Genomic DNA, 21,281 nt, shown 5'->3' on the forward strand with positions numbered 1-21,281 from the left:
AAGAAGCAACGTCATAAAGAATCACGAACACAAAGAGCGGTCGCACGTGTCGCGAGCGGAGGTCTCGCGAGCGTTTCAACGCGTAGCTCGTGAATAACGACGCGTAATGCGGCGTCGTTTCGGTATCATTAAACGCAATTGACATCTGCTGACTGGCAGTTGGTTGCCAACTGGCTACTCGACGATGGCTGGTGGTACCGTGCGCCATCGTGTATTTCCAGTTACTTCTCGTCGATGTTTGATCGATCTGCCTACCCTTAGCCTTATCGTTCCATGCCGATAACTAGCTTGTCCCGCGAAAACCTCCGCCTTAAATATCCCTATTATGCTGCCGTTTCGTACTGGTCGCGTGATCTTTGCCAATATTATAAGGAAAACTTTGTTTTCGCGTAACTGATGGCTTTGTTGGTAAAACACGAGTTGTACGGAGCATCGACGTAACTAGGCACCAGGGTGAACCTAACCCTTATCACGTAACGCGAAATACGCAAAATATATGACGGTGAAACTTTGAAATCTTGAAACGTTATACGCGTTCAAATTGCTAACTTTATAAATTCGGTAATTTGGAAATTGAGGATTCCTAAGCTCGGGGATTTCGCCTACTCTGGTTGTATCGATAAGGAGGTCTCTTAATCATGTATTTCTGATTGATTGGAATTGATGGGATGTACAAATGTCGGGAGAAAATCCGTGGATTATAGGATTTATTTGGGATAATACGTTCCCTTAGATTCGAGATCAATTATGAATGTGGTTCGAAATTATCGACGAACGTTTCAATGAACCGAATCGAGACTCGGAGAATTTCCAGATTTAAGCTTTCTAATTGCTGTAATTCTATATATGGAATGACCCGATCTTTCCTATTGTAATTCCGCAAACTGAAATAATTTCCAAAGACAAACTGCTACGAGTTAAAACTTAATTACTAAATGTCTAAACAATTATATAAATCTATTACACAATTTTCGCTAAATATAATATGCTCTTCGAGTGCTTAACCATAAAGTTTGTTCATAATCAAAGAACGAAATGCTCGTAAAATCGCTGATAAACTCGAAGGTAAAACCTGTTATAAACTGTCGCAGGTATTTCTAACTACCTTTTCCGGAAATTCTAATCATAGTAGCACCTGTCCTTGAAAACCGGGCCCTGAAAACCTGTTAATCCGGTGAAAACAGGTGAAACGTGGTCCAATTGAACCTAAGACTGTACGGAGTTGCGGCGCTGGATTTTTCCCTGGCGCATTTTTGTCGGTCTATTTTGCAAGCGAGGGGTGATTTTCTCTCTTTCTCTGTCTCTCTTGTTGGTGGGTGTCGATATTAGGGGTAGCGAGAGGGGTTGGAGAGAACGGGAAGGTAGTGGATTTGGGGGTTGGACCCGTGTCGAGGTGGGGCAAAGGTGACCCCCGCGGATCAATACCGACGCTGGTTCGGCGCCTACATCGTACTCCAACGACCGATGCTCTTGTGTTTCCTCTCGAAATCGAATTCGATTCATCTTTTCCGCAGACTTCGCATACTCTACTATTTACACTTTCTCCGTTTACTCCCGTTTACAGAGAATCAGTCTCTGAATCTACATCTGTATGCACTTAATTGTTTGGTGCACTATGATATAGAAATTTCAGTTTGGAACACTCTATAATCGTTGACTAAATTTTAACTGCCATTAACATTTCATATAATTTGTAAGAATTATTTACTGTGAAGCAAAAGTGTATCTGGAGATTAACTCGCTAAATCGTTTGGTGATTTGGTACTAGTAAAACTCGACATTGTCCAAGTTCGAGAAGCGATGTTTTTCAAGGTATCCTAACGTCTGAAAATAACTAAGGTTGTCTTTAAATATCGCGAGTGATGCTCGCCAAAAACGCTGGTAATATCGCTTCCGCGGAAACACGTGGAGTAGCAATTTTCCGACGCGTTTTCACGAAGCGCGAAAGTAGCTCGCGTTCAAGCGAGCGTAACCGTCCGATGGTCGCTGATGATGCAACGGAGACGTCAGTCGATTACTTCACTACTTTCTCCCGTTCCGTAGAAACGTAACATTGTTCTGGATTAGTCCGCGTGGTTAACAGAGATATCGATAGAGGAACGTGTCGTTCCGCGAGCGTGACGAGCACGAAGGGCATCTCGTTGCTTGGCCGGCTGTTTCTCGTCTCCTTCGACGCGGCAAATTAAATTCGAGCTTTCTCGAGCGTGTCTCCTGTTTCTCGCGAGCCTAATAACTTACTCGTTCGACCCGCTGATGATTAATTTACCAGTGTTCCGCAATAGTCCGGAAAGGAAAAGTAAAGTTGCAAACGAGAGCTCCGGTCAGCGTGAAAGCTCTTGAAACCGCGTAGGCAAGTGCAACGGTTTGAATTAATGTCGAATAAATTATTCGGCCTTGGTGCGCTCGTTTTGAAATATTGTTGCAGTTCGGCAAGATTTTATCTGAACAGATCATAGATATTGCAACATGTGAAAAGTACCGTTATAACTATATGCGATAGAGAAGGATGGGTGAAAATTCAAATTAATGGAGATAGAGCTGCTACGAATAGCATTATCGCGGTGATTGCCGCTGTGTATTCGCCAAAATTTCTAATTATAATTATGGATATCTGAATAGCCGTTTATCAGAATATTGTGCATTCGAATACCTCATTATAACAGCGGGACATTTTTATGAAATAATACAGCACAGAGGAATTGACAATAATATTTCAACGGAGCTAAATATAAAGACTTTTGCAGTGTACGGAAAATTGTGAAATTCAATTACCGACCTAATATAGAAATACCGAGCGAAGATTAATCATAAAATTGAGCAATCTAATTTTTCAGGATATTCCTCCTCTCGGAATCTAATATTCAAGCTTCTACCTGAAACGACGACACAGATTTTTCCCGTTCTTTGACAATGACGCGATTTCTCAAGGCTTCTCTAGTACCCTCCAGAGATCTTTGAGAAGTTACCTCCTCTTTTGAAGAAAGAGGATGTTTGCCTTCGAAGTAGGGTAAAAACCTAATTTGTCGACGTCGTAGCTCGTTCTAGAACTTCTCTAACGAATTTCTGTTCCGTCTACCAGCCAGCTTGGCCGTCGAGGATATTGAATTAAAAAAGGAAACCGAAACTTGAAACTTCCATTAAAAAATTTTTTCTACGAAAAGAAGTTGCGCGAGTCTCGGAACGTTCTTCCCGTGAATTTTTCATGGCAGATTCTTTTTCGACGCGAGTAATAATCTTGGGCATAACCGAATCGATCGGATTCAGGATGTCAGTGTCCGGTATCCGTGGCCGGAAACGAGCCGTGGCGAATGGATACAAACTAGTCACGTGTCGTGTTGCATGCCATTACGTCACGAGCGAGGGATAAAAGAAGACTTTGCAAGATTTTCGTTCATATTTTCCCTTCGCGTTATGTCGATACAATTATCGTGAATTAAATGATAGCATATTGCGATGCGTTAGATTTTATTTGATTTTATGCAGAAATAATCTACGCTGAATTGAAGCGACCTCACGCAGCTTCGATCGTGTTCTCGTTTCCTCCTCGTTTGTTTTTATTCGTGTATTTTCAAGCATGAAACTGGTGATGAATCAGGAGAAAAAATGTGGCTGTCATCGTACAGACAAGCTGTTCGTTTCTTTGACAAGATTGAAAGTCGAAGAGGAACGATGTGGACAGTTCGAGGTCGATTCGCAGTGAGTTTATCTCTGTTGGAGCGATTAATTTCACCGTTAATCAGGATAGTTAACCTGCAATCGGAACGAACGGATAGGTCGACACTCGTTTTTCCACGTTGGATTGGATTTCTCGTGGATTAATCGAGTCGAGTGGAGGTCTTTGACGAACGAACGAGAGGAACTCGATTCCGCGCGTTTGCGTTTCTCGAAATCGCCGCTTTTTCCGGCCTTTCCGGCGATAAAACGTAATTCTGCGTTGTTATCGACCGGCACGACCTTCCGTACACCTCAAAATTTACATAAAACTGGTCCGCCGTTACATTTTTATCGCGATTTCCCGGTCGGCCGAATAATCTCGGTCAATGATTAATTCAGCGCGATTCAAGTTATCGTTCAGCCTCTTTCCTCTTAAAATTGCTCGCGCTCTCCGATTCCAACGGGGAAATTGAAAAGGCAAATTCGATTAATCGTTGCGCGCTCGAACGTGATTCTTTTCCGAAATCGTGATTACTAAAAAGTGTCCGCCGTCGGCGAAAGCTGCGGTCGCTGCGGGCAGCGAATTCCTCGTTGGAAGGTCGTATAATCGATTCATCGATGTTGTCGCGAGCTGGCGGGAAAATGTACGAGACAAGGTACAAGCTGTATCAGGGGGGAAGTTTTTCTACGCTTTGGAACGATGTCTCGTTTCCACGGGACAATTTATACGCGACATCAAACGCGGTGACCAGCTACATGACCGAACGACCGTGAACACAATGCGCCACGAATTTATTACGATATTATTCGACGCGATCGCTGTGCCAATAAATATCGCTGCACAACCGGAATTTAGTCGTCGACGGGACGAACTTGAATTCGCCCGAGAACTAAAATTTCCTCTAAAAATAGTTGGTTCTCGCTGTGACTCGCGAATTATAACGCTGATGGTATTTTCCTGTATTTTATACGCGGTACAATCTCCCGGTCAAGAAAATCCGTACCCCGGAGCGTACCTCTGGCATCTATATTTCTGCGTTAAATGTAATTAATAAGTACGCTGTTGGTGAAGCGTTAACGCATCCATTGTTCGTTCTGTATATCGTATGTGATATACTATCGTCCTTTGTTCGACGTTCGAACGAAACCCGATGAGTTTCATTTAAATTGCAATTACTAGTCGAATGTACATCAAAGGTAGACAGTTTGATCGGTATGAACGGATAAATACACGTTATATCTGGGAACCAGACACGTACATAAGAATTTCTCGCACGAAAATTACATAACGATCTCAACATTCGGTGTAGCTAATTAGGGTAATCTCAGAAGTATCAAATCCTTACGGTATAAAAGTACTATTTGGAAAATACTCCGCGTTGTTAACGTCTTTAAGATTCCATGAAAATAACGAAATATCGTGGTAGTAAAACGCGAGGTATTTTGGCGTAAAATGCTAAATTTGTATGTCGGTAAGTTCGACGAGCGAAAAGCGCAATGAACTAATGAAGTGTTTTGTGGTGTGTTCGCGTTACAGGTACAAAGCGAATCGTTGCGTGAGCGGGGGCGGTGGTCGCGGAAACGGTGCGACTGGCGGTACCGGAGGCGGTCTAGGTAACGGAGGCAGCGGCCGCGGAGGCGGCGGGGGCGGCAGCCCCGGTAGGGGCGGAGGAGGAGGAGGAGGAGGCGGCGGCGGCGGAGGCGGCGGAGGAGGCGGAGGAGGAGGTCGCGGTGGAGGAATAGACGGTGGCGCGGTGCCTGCTGCAGCACCACCGACCGTCGGCCATTACCACCACCACCACCACCATCACCATCACCATTATCATCACCTCGTCACCACGACCACCACCACTGGCGTCACCAGGCACCTCAGGCACAAGCTACCCCTCGGCAAGCAGTGCCTCGAACACCGTCATCAGCACCGGCATCACCATCGGTCCCCCTATCGGACCTTAAACATGGGCCAAAAGATTTCAGGTTAGGACCATGATGATGACTCGATGACGATGATGATCATTTCTCCCGTTTTTGTCGCGAATTAAGGTACGGTCCAATTGCCCGACGATTAGCAGAGTGTCGTTTCAGAATAGCCTGGTACGATGGTGGTTGTTTGTCGAGTCTATTTTTCAAACACGATGCAAAATAACGTTGGTTGTGGTTGTTTCACGTGACGAGTAGATATAATCGAGTAGGTGGAATCCGCGTAGCCTAAAGATGCGTTTAGACTAGGCTAGTGGACAGGCAACCAAGCAAGTGTAAGTTAGTCTGGAAATCATACGCGTGCTACTTGCCTGGTTGGGTACTGAACTGCACCCCTAGTCTGAAAGCATTTTTAAGTTTTGTTACCAGTTCAAAGGCAAGAATATAGACAGGTAAGCAAACGTCTAGCTTCGAGGAACAAGAGTCTACTAGATAGTCTACTAGAAAATAGCCAGATCTTTCTTCATTTTAAATACTTGCCCAGCCAACTTTTCACTTATTATCCTATCTTTTCATAGGCAAATCAATCTCGAGACTTTTTATCGATCTCGAATACGTCAAGTATCTTTTGAGTATACGCAAGGTTTCGTCAGAATTAGTTAGCCTTTTTCATTTAGAGACAAAAAAGCACAAAGTGTTTAGAGGTTACGACCGAAAAAAGAAACTAATGAATATTACAATCCTTACTGCAAGTGCAGTCACGTCACACGATACAGCGCTCGCGAGATTAACTTTAGAAGGTTGATTCACCTCGTCGAGCTTCGTCCAGGGTCAAGGCCTTTGAATGCTCTCGATCTTACCTGCTCGTTCAGGTAGAAGCTCGAACAGGTCCTTCAGACTATCCTCTGGCGAGGAACGTGCTGCAGCGAAACCGTAGTCTTATAAATCGTCCCATCAACTTTTTTTTTTTAAACAACCTTCCTTCGCTCCAAAACGATAGGGTTCTTATTATAATAGCAACGCGAGGCAAGAAATAGAAAGTTTGGATTGAAAATTGGGACGATCGAAGCGTTAGTTTATCGACTGCTGTGATGACCAGCGAAAATTGCCATTTCAAATTATGGAATATTTAAATTAAAAAGTGAAAAATCAAGTTTGAATACAAAATTGGAAAATTATAGCACCTTTCAGTAACATGAGTCGTGTATAATTTACAGATCATGTAAATTTTCTTCTCGTAGAAGTAGTAGGCTATGCATCGTAAATGCATTAACATTTTGACCGTGACAGCTAACGCATTAATTTCATCGATCGTTCGTCCCGTTCCATTCGACACTTTCTCACGACTTAGCTGGCCATTTGTCCGCTTCCGGAGGTGCATCCTCGATAACGCGACCCTGTGCGACGTTCCGTTCTCCGCAGTCAAACTTTTTGGAAAAATTTGTCATGCTGCAATCGCGGCCGATTCGCGGTTCAGCTGCGACCGTAAAATTTACGAGTCTCGGGTGTATCGTAAAAGGGACATAAAAAACGCGGCCCAGGTCCCGAAACCCGCAGGAAGGAGAACGGTGTCGGACAAGGTCGAAAAAAAGCAACCACGAACGTGTCGAACCCGAAGGAAAGACCCGGAGGGTCGACGCAGACCGGATACAAGCAGGACCCGTGAAAGGGCCCTTCTTAACCAATGCCCTTCGGCTTTTCGGCCAGGAGAGACCCTTTGAAATCCTCGCGGTCCTTTCCAGAACCCTCGTTTCAGAACCCTCTCGAACGCTAGCGGCGGGTAACAGCTGCCAGAGCAAATAAACCCAATATCCAAGGATATCGTCCTGTGTTCGCTCGACCCTTGAATGAAAGAACCAAGACGCACTGTGTTTCGAACAATGTATAGTAGCTGGACAGAAGCCAAAATTTCGGTTTATTTCAGAAGTCTCCCATACGCATTCTCCATAAGAAGTTACTACGTCATTTCTAACTTAGAACTTTCGAAATACTAGGTAGTAAACGTACATCGAATTTGGATGATTTTAAGCTCGTTATACTATCACTTGTGTTTGTGACAGTGGCCGTAAACAATAAAGAAAGAACTCCCTTAATTTTCACGTCTCGAAGCGGCGCTAAGGGACGTAGGAAAGTTCTTTTTGTTCCTGATAAATATTTAACGAGTTAGGAAAAAACATTTATTCTCGTGAAGAATTCGAAGCTGACGAACACGGGAGCGAGGTTTTGTCCAGCTATCCCCTGTCTCTCGAAACACTTTGAGATCCTTCGAAAACCTTAAGCCCGAGCCTGCTGCGGCCAGGGATGGGTCGAGACGGGTCGGACCCTTCATTATTTTTCTTCCAGTCTTTTTTCCCTGTTCCACGGCAAATCTTCCCCACAGTGTTAGTGCGTAGCTGGCAGGTATCCGACCGCACGATGAATCCCTCAGACGCATCCTGAATTATTAACGACCGCGTGGAAATTTAGCCTAAAGGGAGACTCGGCGATCCTCGACAGGGATCATGGATCCTCAAGGTTCCGTTGTAGATGGATCGACTTCTTAGAGTTACATTGCGCGTCCACTCGGACGTAAAAGTCACGCGATACTTTTACAGGAATTTATCCTGGTGTATTCCCTAGGCCCTTCAAAGACAGCTTGTAACCTGACGCGTAAATTTGACAGAGGTTATCTTGGTTTCTGCAGGCGGTGTGAAAAGCGTGACACGCGAGGCTGCAGCTGGAACTGTCGGTGGAGTCAGCGTCGGCGGTGGCGGCGTCGTAGCATATAAACCCGTGGTACCCAGAGAACTGGCGCAACACTTTGCAAGGCCACCACGGCTCGATGTCCTGTTCGACATGCCACCCGCCTCGCGGGAGATGCAGATTCATCACAGCTGGAACGCCAACGATCGTAGCCTCAACATATTTGTCAAGGTACGTCCTTAAACTCGCCCCTAAATTGCTAACAAGAACACTTGTCCTTTGACGGCGATAGGAGATCGGATATCGTTATCGAGAAGTTAAAAAGCGTTTTCAACTTCACAGGATGATGACAAATTAACGTTTCACCGACATCCCGTTGCCCAGAGCACAGATTGCATAAGGGGGAGAGTGGGATACACGAAAGGTATGCACGTATGGGAGTTGTTTTGGAGCACGAGGCAAAGAGGCACCCACGCCGTGGTGGGCGTCGCGACGGCAGAGGCACCACTTCACAGCGTCGGCTATCAGAGCCTGGTCGGTAACAACGAACAGAGCTGGGGTTGGGATCTCGGTAGGAATAAGCTTCTTCACGATTCGAAGAACAATACCGGTATCACGTATCCGGCCCTACTCAAACCCGACGAAACGTTCATCGTTCCTGACAAATTCCTTGGTAAGCCTCTATCGACATCGAACCCATTTGCGACGCACTCGAAACCCTCTCTAAACAAAGCTACTCTTCGGGGCCTGTGACTGACGCGAACCTCGTATTCTGTTTCAGTGGTTCTGGACATGGACGAAGGTACGTTAGCGTTCGTCGTAGATGGCCAGTACCTCGGTGTCGCGTTCAAAGGACTGAGGGGCAAGAAACTACACCCTATTGTTTCTGCCGTGTGGGGACACTGCGAAATCACGATGAAGTACATCGGTGGACTTGATCGTAAGTATCGGTGGAAGATTAATTTCGCGTTGAAACTCTAACCGCTTTCGTAACCGTTAACCAAAGTCGTTATTGTCGTCGCGAGGTTTTACCCCGTTCACGAAAGATCGTAAAGAACGAGTGTTGTAACGATCGCGCGTTTGTTTTCAGCCGAACCTCTGCCCCTCATGGACCTCTGTCGAAGAGTAATACGGAAACGAATCGGCAAGGAGAAGATAGAAGAGAAAGTGAACGCATTGAGCCTACCGTTAGCATTGAAAACTTATCTCCTGTATCGTGACAGGAGGTAACCACCGAATGGTGTCTCGAAGGAAAGCACCACGATCGCGATTGTGAACACCACCGCGCTATTATTATACCGTTGCCACCACGACGCACAGGGGAACGCCCGCTACCCCGTCGCCAGCCACCGAGCACAACAGCCCATAAGCCGCTTCTACGATCTATGGTGTTTGTATCCGTGTCGTCAGGATAAATCGAGACGAGCAACGACGGCAACACGATCCGTAGCTTGGTCGATCGGTACCTTGTCCTCGTGTTCGTGTTCGTTAACCTCGTCGTCATCGTTGGCATGGTCATCGTCGTCGTCGTTGTCGTTGTCATGTTCATTATCGCCGTTGTCATCGTCGTTGTTGTTAATAACCTGATCGTTTTTCGTCGTTGTCGTTCTTGGATACGATCGAACGACGTTTACACACGGGGACAAGAAAGAAAGAACATAAACGCGGAACACACGCACGAGCCGGTCATATATGTATATTGTATATCGGGTCTAGATAATTATTTAGGTGATATTGTTGTCTTGTGTTAAAACGTCTTGCACGATAAAAATCGTGACGAAGTCTTTATTGATTGTTAAATAATTGAAGCAGAGGGCGGTACTCGTACGCGATCGGGGTATCATCTCTTTTTTTTTTTTTTTTCTAGTTTGATAGCTTTTTCGCTCGACGCTGGCTTGTCTGTCTGTCTGTTTTCTCTTTTGAATCGTTGGGAAAGGAACATGTTCTGCGTGTGGAAAAAGACCGACGAGAAGTCGAGGATCTAGATTTAATACGGGCTAGAGAATACGTACGTGGCTCGAGCGAAAGATGAAGTGACCACGAGAAGAAGAACCAACGAACAGCGCTTCAAACAGTTGGCCAGTAAAACACGTTAGACTTTAGTCGGAGTCTGAAGGCTGATACGGGCAACGTTTCGATTATTAGTCAAAGAAAATGGGTAGCGGGCTCGCTCTAGTCCGGCCACTGCGCGAATAATTACGAAGACGATGAACAGCAGCAACAACAAGATAAACGAACGACGTATTTGGAACAAAGAAGAATCGTCGAAGCGGACATTTGTCGAAGAGAAGAATGTGTACAGTGACGTGAAAGCCAGCCGAATCGAACAGCCACCTTCCAATAGACTCATTTTTCAAGTATTTTCTAAGCATGCGAGGTTTAACGAAAAGTAGTAGTGGTGTGTATGAATCGTGGACGGACACGATAATCGAACGAAAGGGGAGAACTTCGAGGTGATTCGTTTCTTCCTTTTTCTTTTTCTTTTCGTTCTAAAGCCCGCAAAGAATACGTATCATAGCTACAAACGAAACGACGGTTTAACAAAAATCACGATGAATTCGAAGGGTTCAAATTTGAGCAGCGAGAGACAAACATGAATTACCTCGAATTATGTTAATTGAAAACGATCAAAACGAAGATTAGACGTACGTAGTTAAACTTTAGGGCGAGCGAACGAACGAACGAACACGGGGCATATGGCTGAGAATATTCCACACACGAATTAAAACTGTCGACGGAGGGAAAAGAAAAGGCTGCGACACAGTGTATATGTGTGTGTGCGCACGCGTATTATTCGATGCGAACTACGGCGACGATCCAGACGATCATTACCGAGAATGATAATGATGATGATAATGGTGATTGAATGATAATGATGATAGCAAACGATTATAAACGGGCGTGTTGCTACCTATAACTATTAGCATGACAAATTATGACTGGTCCCTAGTAACTCTTTAATCTTACGTTTGTCGCTTAAGTTTAATGATAATGTGCCGATATCGGCGATGTCGATTTGTACATAGGGTATAATTATAATAATGATAATAATAATTATAATAATAATAATAATAATAATAATAATAATATCTATCGGTACAACAATGAATGTATTGTGGGTAGTGATTGTATCCAAGACCGTAAGGACGAACCGAATGCGAGAAAAAAGAAAAAACAGTTCTATCGTCGTGCAAACGCAAAAGCAAAAACACTGTCATATTTTTCTGATCTTTTAAGTTTCTTGCATGATACCACGCATTGTTGTTCATTCTCCTCGACCGGGTTCCAACCGGGACTCGCATCAAGAACGCGTCTTCCAAATTGCCTGATCGGACACACACATACACACAGACACATAGTTGCTCCGTATTAAAAGCTAGATTTTCTTTCAAACGAATCATAGCTACAGTTTAAGAATCAGTTTCGTAGCCATTCCCAACAAAATAAAAACAAGCGCGATCTCGCAATCGGCTGCCATCGCAAGCATCTTGCGGTCCTCAATACTACGCACACCCAATTGCTGTCTGTTAGCAATGTTCGCCTTCGTAATATTTGCTTCGAGACGAGAAGCAAAGCGAAGAGCAAAATTGGCGACGAATCAACGGAGGAGAAGGAGATACGAGCGAACGAACGAGCGCCGCGAGCGTGCGAAGCCGATCGAGCGGAAACGAATGCTTCCTTCGCGCCGTCGATGCTCGTCGTCGAAACGATTCGAAATTAACGTCGCCACGGTAGACGATTACCGTGCGTATTTTATCGCGAATCGACGTTCGTTCTCGTCGCGAGAAGCTGCGAGAAGCCCCTCTTGTTTGCTAAATAAAACAGAGAGAAGGAAGCGAGCTCTTCTCGATTGCGTTAAGAAAGAGAAAAAACGTGTTTCTGGATAGAAGTAAACGGACAAAGCACATAAATAAGAGAGTAAATCGTATTAAAGATAAAGAAAACCACACCACACACATACACACTTGTAGAAAAGATACATACGAAGTACACTTTGTGGACGCGCGTTTTGAAACGAAGGAGAGGAAGAAAGGAAGAAAGGAAGAAAGCGAGCTTTCACAGGCACAGAAAAGATGTTTCTTTCCTTTTGCTGTGAGATACGCTTTTCATCAACTGCTATCGTCGTGTGCTGTAACTATTCTCTATTTTATTGTAATACGAATGATTTTTTTTGTTTCTTTTTTCTTCGTGCACCTGCCACGTTCCGAGCATGAGACAAGGACAAAAAAAGAGTACATAGCGTATAGAATGTTGTATATATTATTAATTAATGATTAATATTAATATTATTATTATTATATCGGCTCGATAGTTTAATTGATTAATGTCGTGTTAGTCGACATAATTGTGGATTCAGTTTTTTCTACGATAGGGAAGACGATCTATATTATACAATTACGCGATCGATCGATTGACTGGATTTGGATCGTGACAAACGGTTTATCCACCTACCTATTCTCGTGTTAGAATTTTTTTATTTAAATCGCACCGATACTTCGATCGGTCACGATGCTAATAAAGCGAATCGAAAGCAAAAAGAAACGTGTTTTAATATCGGCGCGCGTTAATTTTTTTTAAACGTCGTTTTATCTCGTCTAGTATATAATTTGTTTTTTTATTTTCAAAGAGTTTCTTGTTTTGTTTTACCCTCTTGATTTTTTATTTGACTTGTCTCTGTCATTACGTGAATATCTTCGCACGTGAAATTGTTTGTTTCATTGTATCTGAACGACGCTTTTTCGGGTCGAGTCTGTTTTAATGTATAACTTGACACGAGGATCGATCGGTCCAAAGACGCGACCGAGTTTCACTCGATCAACATGTTTTTATAATCGAATTTATTTGTATTTCGTGGACGCTTTAAATTCTTTTATCTGTTCGAACCGACAAGCTTTTTAGTTTCATTTCTCGATTGAAACTTTCCACTTGTTACCTCTTCAAATTATTATAATATTGATGTTACTTGGAATTTTTTTAGTTACTCGATTATATTAGAACCTTCCGTCATGTTTTTATAGTTATAGAGTTTAATTTTTGTCGTCATTAGTTTATTACAATATTACTATGTGGACCAATATCGGTCCCCGCAATATTTAACACGATATAACCTATTGTTGGGTATAACGAAGAATAGAAAATTGCGAAAATGATTTTCTGAAATTAGCGGACGTTAATTATTACGGTATTGGACGCGTCAATCATACAGCTCCGATCACTAGATCGATCGATCGATCGTGCTACACGAAAAGTACAGGAAAAGCCTTTTTGCTCATTGTCATTGAATGCTGCGACGTTCGATTCGTTCGCATCTGTCGCGAGAAGCATTTGAAGCGTTTCGAAATGTTTTTCGCGAACCGACTGCCTGTTGTGCAAAAACTACGTTGCCTCGACAAATGTGTCTAATTTATTGACGACGCGATAATTATCAGGACCTTTAAACTGCGTGCAAGTGATAACCGAATGATAACCGCGTGCGTGTGCATGTGCGTGCGTGTGCGTGTGTCGACAAGAGAATGCGAGTGAAGAGAAGAGAGACAGAGAGAAAGAAATTTGGTACACCGGGTGGTCTTCGATAGAATTCGTTCTTTCTCGATTCTTTTACGTTTTGCGAACTTAGCTGAAATTTTAGAGAGAACGCGACAATCGTGTCCGTTCGACGGAGGACGAAGTTAACGAAAGACCACTTCCGGGAGGTCCGGCTTCGCGAGCGTGTCTCACGCGACTTTCTTCTTTTCCTCTTGTGTATTTTGTTTCTCTGACGGAAAAAAAAACATAAAAATAAGCCTGGACTATTTGCAACGAGCGATCTCACGTCTATTTAAGCATAAGTTTACGAGTTTAGCGTGGTGTATTTGCTGTATAGCGGCGAGTGAACGCGAAGAAAATTTATAAATATGTAATGCCTTAATGTTCTATCGATAAATAATGGATAGCGTTACTGTATAATTAGTTGTGACGCGAATAAAAAGAAAATGGAAACGACACGATAGGATTCAAGAGAAAGAAACGACGGTAGAGTATGTTGACGAGGAACGAAGCAGGCATACATTGGAAAGACGTATATGACAGACAGAACAAGATTTAAAAAAAGAGGAGCGCTGTAGGTGGTGACCGTTTGTCTCCATTCTGTTCGTGATTTGATATTTTTTTATAATTCAAACGACGAGAGAGAACGACTGGAGAGATGGAGCGAGTATAAATGGAGCGTGTATAGAGAGCGGACTGCTATCTTAAAATAGTTCAGGCTAGATGTCGATGTTTGTAGCAGATAAAGGAAAAAAAAACACAGCATATTGTAATTAAAATTAAAAGTCATTAATACCGGTCGCTTTTTTACTCGTCCACCAAAATTCCAATTTCCTCTACACTTCCATCTTTGAAAGGCAAAACATTTTTCCACATTTTAGTTTCACCATTTATATTTTTAAAATAGCTAGTTGTTAGTGTAGATTGAAAAACTAATTAGTAATAAAAGATCGAATTTATGAATTGAATAGGATGGGATACAATAGACTCTCGTTATACTGCTACATTTCGCACCGATCTCGGAACACATTTACCCTATGTATTGTATTGACAAGACGATGCATTTGCCATATGTCGCGTAACATTGTGTTGTATTCACCATGTACTGCGTGACATGGTAATGCATTGTTCTCATCAAGCGTTAAATCCACGCATCTATCTTCGTTTGTGGTAATGTAACTAAAGTGTACCGTCCATTCGACCATATTTCCGTAGTCCATTTTATTGTTTAACAGTTATTTTTCTTTCCAATTTTACTCATTCTTTGCGTGGGTTCTGCGACGATCCCGTCTGTCGACAATCCTTCAAAGGAGGTTGATCACAATCCCTGTAAAGTACTTCGCAATTCTCTCCGCGTATCCCAGCCTCTCCGGCGTCCTCCACCAGACGATCCCAACCGGAAGTTGATCTCAGAGATTTTCCAACGCTCCGTCTACAACATCGCGCAAACGATTCAGTATAGAATACGCTTGTTCTTACGCAAGGAAGAAGGATTTTTAATATTCCAACGTCGCGTGCAAATGACGTTTCCGGAAATAAGAGGCAGACACGTTCGAGTGTCTGATCCAGATTCCATTTCTCGCCAGACGCCGCTCGGAGGAATATTAAATTTTCAGGAGTCGTCGCGACGGGGTGCAATAAAAAAATGGAACTCACGTTAAGTACTTTGCCAGTACTTTACCAGCCGCACCAAATGCTTTTAACAGCTTTCGATTTTCCAGACAGACTGTCCTCTGTATGCAACGTATCCTGGCATCCTCGTTGAGGACTTCCTCCTGCTCCTGTGTCTGAAAGCAGAAGATCGTGGATGTACAAGCAGATTCGAGGCGTTACAAACTGTCTTCTTGATAGTTCATGTTTATCGCTGTGTGCCCCGAGGAAGCATCGTATGACATACAGCGAACCGTTGTCGCACAAGTAATGGTGCACTCAGGTGCAACGGAAGCTTCATTTGACTAACATCTTACCACAGAATTATAGCCATAAGCTGTGTAGAGCTCTCTCTTCCTCCTGGCCGATAACACATCCGTCAAGTCCCTCCTCTTCACGGTCGCGATCGTATTCTGAATTACGGCGAACAGCAATAACAAACCGATGAAGCTAACGATTATGAGCTGCTTGGAGGTTGGTCCAACGGGATAATCGATAGAATGCGCCACAGGATATCCGAAATAAGGATGATCGTACACGTAAGGCACGCTGTCGCTTCTGTGATGAATGAATGTCCTTTGAGGTACTGGAAATTATAACGTCGTTACGAACAATTTCTCCTCCTTTGATTATGGCTCCGAGACGAGGAACTTTACCGGGAAGATAATGATTGGTTGGTGGAGGCGGATGATGCAATATGGGTTCTGGAGGCCGCGTCATTTCCGGTCGAAGGGTAGACTCTATTTTGCTCGATGATTCCGTAGCAGAAGCGTTCCCAACGAACTGGTACTGAGCCTCGATCGAATTAATCAATATACTCAACACTGGCAAAACTTTTGTTATCGAAGAAAACATATTTGTTTTTTACTTATATCACTTGTATTTTACGTAGACGTTCACTGTGTACGTTTCAACGAAAAACGGATGAATTATGGTGCTCGACTGACGGATGGTGGATGGCGTACAGCGATCTTAAGAAGGTCGAGGAAAGAATAGCTTCGTGACGTTGGCAATTCGATCCTAAACGAACCGATGAAAAATGTGCCGGCAATTTCGAGAATTGCAGCCCATCATTCGGCTCGCTGAGCTACGGCTTCACGGTGAAAACGCCATGCTTTTTATTCTCCTAAGTAACCATCGCACACTATATGCTCCCTGTAATGGCTACCCACGACTCGTGAAAGAATCTTCCATTTTACGATGTGATTCTGTACAAGGTGAAACGAAGTCAGCGATTTCTACCTTTCTTTTTGCTATATTAAATACAGTCACAGTTATACCGATTGATACACATTGTACTTACATAACCCATTACATTGCATTTCAAACGTTATAACCTGTTTAATCCGACGCGTTGCGATACAACATACGATTCCAAATAAATAAGTGGTAGCAATTAGTTAAAAGAAACGAAAAAACGTTTCGTAAGTGGGAGATAAAACTCTGTAGAGTACAATAGCATCTAGCACGCAGGTGTACGCGCCGGGGAAACAAAGGGTTGCCTGATTTCTGGTACAAAGGGAGGAAAAAAGAGGAAGCGTGTTTGATGTAAATGTTCGAACAACGAACAACGTTGGGAGGTGGGTAAATCGGTTGGTTAGGCTGGTTGCTGAATCCAAGGGGTTGCTATGGCGATGGGACGGTCGAGGGCTGTTGCTAGAGGGTTCGTCTGTCTGGAGCCCTTCTAAAGGGGATGATGTTCTTCGCTCTGTCTGTCTGGCTAGCAACCAGTCAGCTGTTTCATTGCCCTGCGATTTCCTTGTTGAACCTTCTTAAAGCCAAGCTGCTTTGCAGTCATAAGCAATCTTTAATTTTAGCCAAAAGTAATTTGCCAGCTACCTTTTCATCTTTTCGTGTTTACGAATTCGAAAGTATCATGAATATTTATACACGGTTCGCTTTATTGCTTTTTAACTGATTTTTTCATTGAAACAACTTTTATATCGTACGTTGAAGGAAGTGTTAATCCAATCTTCGAACATACGAAGAGTGTCGATTTTGACACCCGGATAAGATATTATGCTATAAATTTTATTGGTTTAAAAATTACGAGTCGGAGCTCGGCTATGAAATCGAAATCAGTTTAAGAACTGGTTTCTCAGAAATTTATAGACACTAATTCTCTGTTCTCTTTTATACGATCCTCGGAATGATTAATTAAAGTAACTCGCACCGTAGCAAAGCTTCGGTGTTCCATGACTGTCGATACGAGGAATTTTTAATTCCATCGAGAACAAGGTAATCATAAAATAAAGAAAGGAATCGTTCGAGTGTACCAACGGCTCGTTAAAGTTTGCCCGGTAGCTCTGTTCTATGTCCACGATACTCGGAAAATCATCGTGTTCCCAAAGGTTCAATAAGAAACTGCCTTGAAGAACTAAAAGTTCTTACGGTAACTTTCAACGCGCAATGGTGCGATCTTCATAACTTTTCCATATCGTTGTATCGGTCTGCAAAGAAAAAACTGTCTGATTACTTATTTTCAGTTCCATCTCGATCCACTTACCGATCCCTTCGTCCATTTTCTTACGTCAAGTTTGGACAGGTCAATCCAGATACGAAAATTCGTGTCGCAGGTTACTTACCCAACCAGCTCGACACCTTCTATTAGCGACGATAAATTCTCACGGCGAACTTTCTACACCCTAGATGACACGTTTTCCTTAGGCAGCGAACCGTACTATATCCTTGGGACTGCGGGTTCTTTCAAAGAGAAAATGGGACATCTATGTCCTCTTTGCATTATAAATAGCCGTTCTGCGTTACATTTTTCCTTTTTTATTTAAAACGCAGTCTTTATGGGGCTTTGAAATGCACGCTATACCACGCATGGTCACACGTTCTCATCCGAACGGCATATGTAAAGAATATGTTGCGAGACAACGCGTGATTATACTACACGTGGTGATGTAACGCGAGGCTACACTACGCACAGATATAGTGTGTGACGGTACAATGCGTGGTTGAACCAACTCGTAGTGATACAACGCGTAATCATTCGAGCACGTGGCAATACGATACGTAGCTACGTCACGCATGGCAATACGATACAAGGCTATACACATAGTAACCTAACACGTAGTAATCTAACAGAAAGTTCAGCGCCTCTATACAATTGAGTCAGAAATTGAGCTTCGATTAGAATTGACCTATTCGCAAAAGTTGTTAACCGTGATCTCAAATGAAATCTTCCAAAAATATAGTTGAAGCCGTAACCTTCGTTTTAGAACGCGTCGTCAAGTTGCTCGTAAACAGGACCTTTTCTGAAAATATTCTAGCCGTGCCAATCGGTCTCGACGAATTCGTGAGACGATCTGGCGTCTCGCACCGAGGTGGCTCGGACGTTGCCAGTTTACCGTGAACAATAAAATCGGCCGGGGATTGTTTTTATTTTTTTTTAAAGGCGGTTACGTGTATCGGGGTCACATCGATAGACGAGCCGCGTGAACGAGCCCGCGGTTTCACGCCAACGCGACGCGAACAAACGTTGTATTTTTAGTACGCTTTTGCAACCACCGCCCTACGCTCTCAGACACCTTGCTCTCCACGACTTTTTATCACGGTCCGATCGAAACCGCTTGGCCTGCAATCACAGCTTCGTTAGAAGGCCTTTATGCGCGATCCGTACCTTCGATTCACGCTGTCCCGAACGATTTTGCCCGCTTTTCTTCGGCCCTTTCATTCGGTTTGCTCCGATCGACCGTGTACTTCATACGTTTTATTTTCGTACACGATCGAATCTGCTTTGCAATTCGCGAACGAGGGAAATTAACGACGACGATTCAAACCGAATTTCCCTTATGTCGTGGAACTGCGGGGTTACAGCGGCAAATGAGCCTCTACCGGTCAAATTAAAATCTGCTAAAACTGCTTCGACTATTCGGGGCTATTTATTTTAGCGTATTGAACGCCACGCGAGTTTAATTCGAGCTGCATTTGGTCGAGAGGTTCAATTGAATCGATTATCTACAGGAGAGACGCAAAAAAGGCACTTTTGCTAAATATATCTCACCGTACACGTCAATTTTGTGGCATATTAAACAGGCTCTTTAATTTATAACCTAATGAAACTGTGATATATTAAAATTTGCAAACTATTAATAAATCATGCGACAAGATCCATAACCTATAAAATAAATAACATAACCATAAAACTATTTATATCAATCATAAACGTAAAAATGGTCTAATCTCAACGTAAACAATAATCATAAGGAAGTGATCGCATTCGGCCAGACGTCGTTCGTAGCAAACAGACGTGGATTTCCTGCGAGCAACCGGAAACTGGCCGAAGTATCGTAAAGTTGAGCTCTAAAATTCATTTTTCCCGAAAGTTGTGCCAAGAGTAATTTTACTTTTCCGCGCGTTTCTTTGCTCCATCGTTGCGAAACTTTTCGATCGAGATATCCGCGACTCGAGGAGCAGCGGTTACCGAGGAGCGTCGAATTAATGGATAATTCGTGTTTATTCCGTTTCCAGGGATGCTCTCGAACATCGGACTGGTTGCTTGTTAAACTTCCGACACAAGAAATACCGACGTTATTCTTTTTTTCGACGAAACTCCGTTACGTTGGTTTAATTAATTGGAGGGTTCTCCGTATCGTGTCTGACTCGTGGCGAGCTTTACTACTTGCTGGCACGCAACCAACCTGTGTTTCGTCGTCGAACGATCGACGTCGAACGCTTCGCTGAGAAATTGAAGAACCGTCGCGACGGACGTTCTACTCCGATATTTCAATTAATTTTAATCTAATTGCCGGGAGATTTTAATTTTCAAACTTATCTCCTTTTTTAATCATGAGTCAAGTTCTCGAATCACGAAATTATACCCCATCATCGCGTAGCACCTAAATACGACCCATTATCATCGTTTAGTGTCCAATCACGCTCTATTATCAGCGCTCCATCGCGAACGCTTCGCTCTCGAGTACGCCCCATCGTCGACGGTAAATACTCGTCCACTCGATATCGCGTGCTTGATCGTCAAAGCTTAACCTTTCGTTGCCACTTGAATAATAAACGTAACGGTTTGTATCCTGCTGTTCTGATCTTTCATAGATGAATACAAATATTTGACAAACGCTTTGTCGTTCCCATATTAATGGAATCTATGTATCCGGAAATCCGGCGCGATCGAAGAGACGGTGGGAGGAAGCTCTCGAAGGATCCATTCGGGTCAGGCAGCCTGGGAAATCCTTTAAAGCTGAGAGATCTCGATGATTCCGTTTCAACGCCGACCTGTTTACCTTCTTCTTCGTAAGATCCGAATTCGAGTTCCTCCATTTCTTCACCTCCGAAAAATCCTTTCATGATCAATCATTTCCACCGTGCGCTTATGTGGATGATTTTTAAAGCAGATACACAAGTTTAATCGTTTCGTAGTATCGTAGGGGCGAACGTATCGAAGGTAATGTTTGTTGGATGCACGCGAACTCACGTTTCTTTCGTTTCGCTTCCTGGTTCGTGGAGGGTCAGCTTCGAACGTGTTTAATACGTGGAACGACGAGTGCTCGCTTTAATGTAGAGCCTTCTGGCGCGGCCGAACTTCCTGCCCTCTTCAATGATGAACGTACTCCTGCAGGATTAAGGTCGATTTACGTGATCGCAAAACTAATTTTATCTCTACCGAAGCAACTTGTCTCCGTACAATTATTATTTATAGTATCTACCGTTTGTCACACTTGACACGGTTATTTCTACTCTGGCAACATATTACACGAGCAATAATTAAAGTTCTTTAGGACTCGCTTCAACCGAGCATATCGTTTGAAGAATCTATTAGAAACCATTTGGTGACTGCTGTACTCCATAAAAGTAGAATGACGGATTAAACCCTCAAGTGTTTAACA

General features: G+C 43.4%; 2 protein-coding genes across 7 annotated transcripts in view; one reads left to right on the plus strand and one right to left on the minus strand.

The window, feature by feature from the left end:
• Positions 1-14,577, plus strand: part of LOC100879512 (protein gustavus) — a 179,099-nt gene extending 164,522 nt beyond the window's left edge. For 5 of the 6 annotated variants that reach the window (XM_076530363.1, XM_076530360.1, XM_076530362.1 and 2 more), the window contains 5 exons: positions 5,192-5,631; positions 8,258-8,487; positions 8,599-8,929; positions 9,038-9,196; positions 9,347-14,577. In XM_076530363.1, the coding sequence (XP_076386478.1) occupies positions 5,192-5,631; positions 8,258-8,487; positions 8,599-8,929; positions 9,038-9,196; positions 9,347-9,486 (1,300 nt within the window). In that variant the 3' untranslated portion in view covers positions 9,487-14,577. Of the gene's footprint in view, positions 1-3,559; positions 3,697-5,191; positions 5,632-8,257; positions 8,488-8,598; positions 8,930-9,037; positions 9,197-9,346 lie in introns of those variants that run through there. The other variant, XM_076530364.1, reaches the window with a different exon arrangement.
• On the minus strand, positions 14,248-17,507 carry LOC100879402 (uncharacterized). Its single transcript, XM_003699833.3, has 4 exons — positions 16,089-17,507; positions 15,750-16,018; positions 15,439-15,569; positions 14,248-15,214 (listed from the first exon to the last, which is right to left on the minus strand). Exons 1-4 carry the CDS (start codon positions 16,285-16,287, stop codon positions 15,040-15,042), a joined length of 774 nt encoding a protein of 257 aa, XP_003699881.2. The 5' UTR covers positions 16,288-17,507; the 3' UTR covers positions 14,248-15,039.
• Positions 17,508-21,281: the final 3,774 nt, after the last annotated feature.

The sequence above is a fragment of the Megachile rotundata genome, chromosome 4 (assembly GCF_050947335.1).
Source record: "Megachile rotundata isolate GNS110a chromosome 4, iyMegRotu1, whole genome shotgun sequence".
In the NCBI taxonomy this organism is placed as follows: domain Eukaryota; kingdom Metazoa; phylum Arthropoda; class Insecta; order Hymenoptera; family Megachilidae; genus Megachile; species Megachile rotundata.

What these genes read in the sequence shown, in the direction of transcription:
- LOC100879402 (XM_003699833.3), bottom strand. Translation starts at nt 16,287, where the DNA reads ATGTTTTCTTCGATAACAAAAGTTTTGCCAGTGTTGAGTATATTGATT. An exon ending in AACCAATCATTATCTTCCCG is followed by an intron (nt 16,019 to 16,088) that starts GTAAAGTTCCTC and finishes TATAATTTCCAG; the next exon opens with TACCTCAAAGGACATTCATT. An exon ending in GTACTGGCAAAGTACTTAAC is followed by an intron (nt 15,215 to 15,438) that starts GTGAGTTCCATT and finishes GCGATGTTGTAG; the next exon opens with ACGGAGCGTTGGAAAATCTC.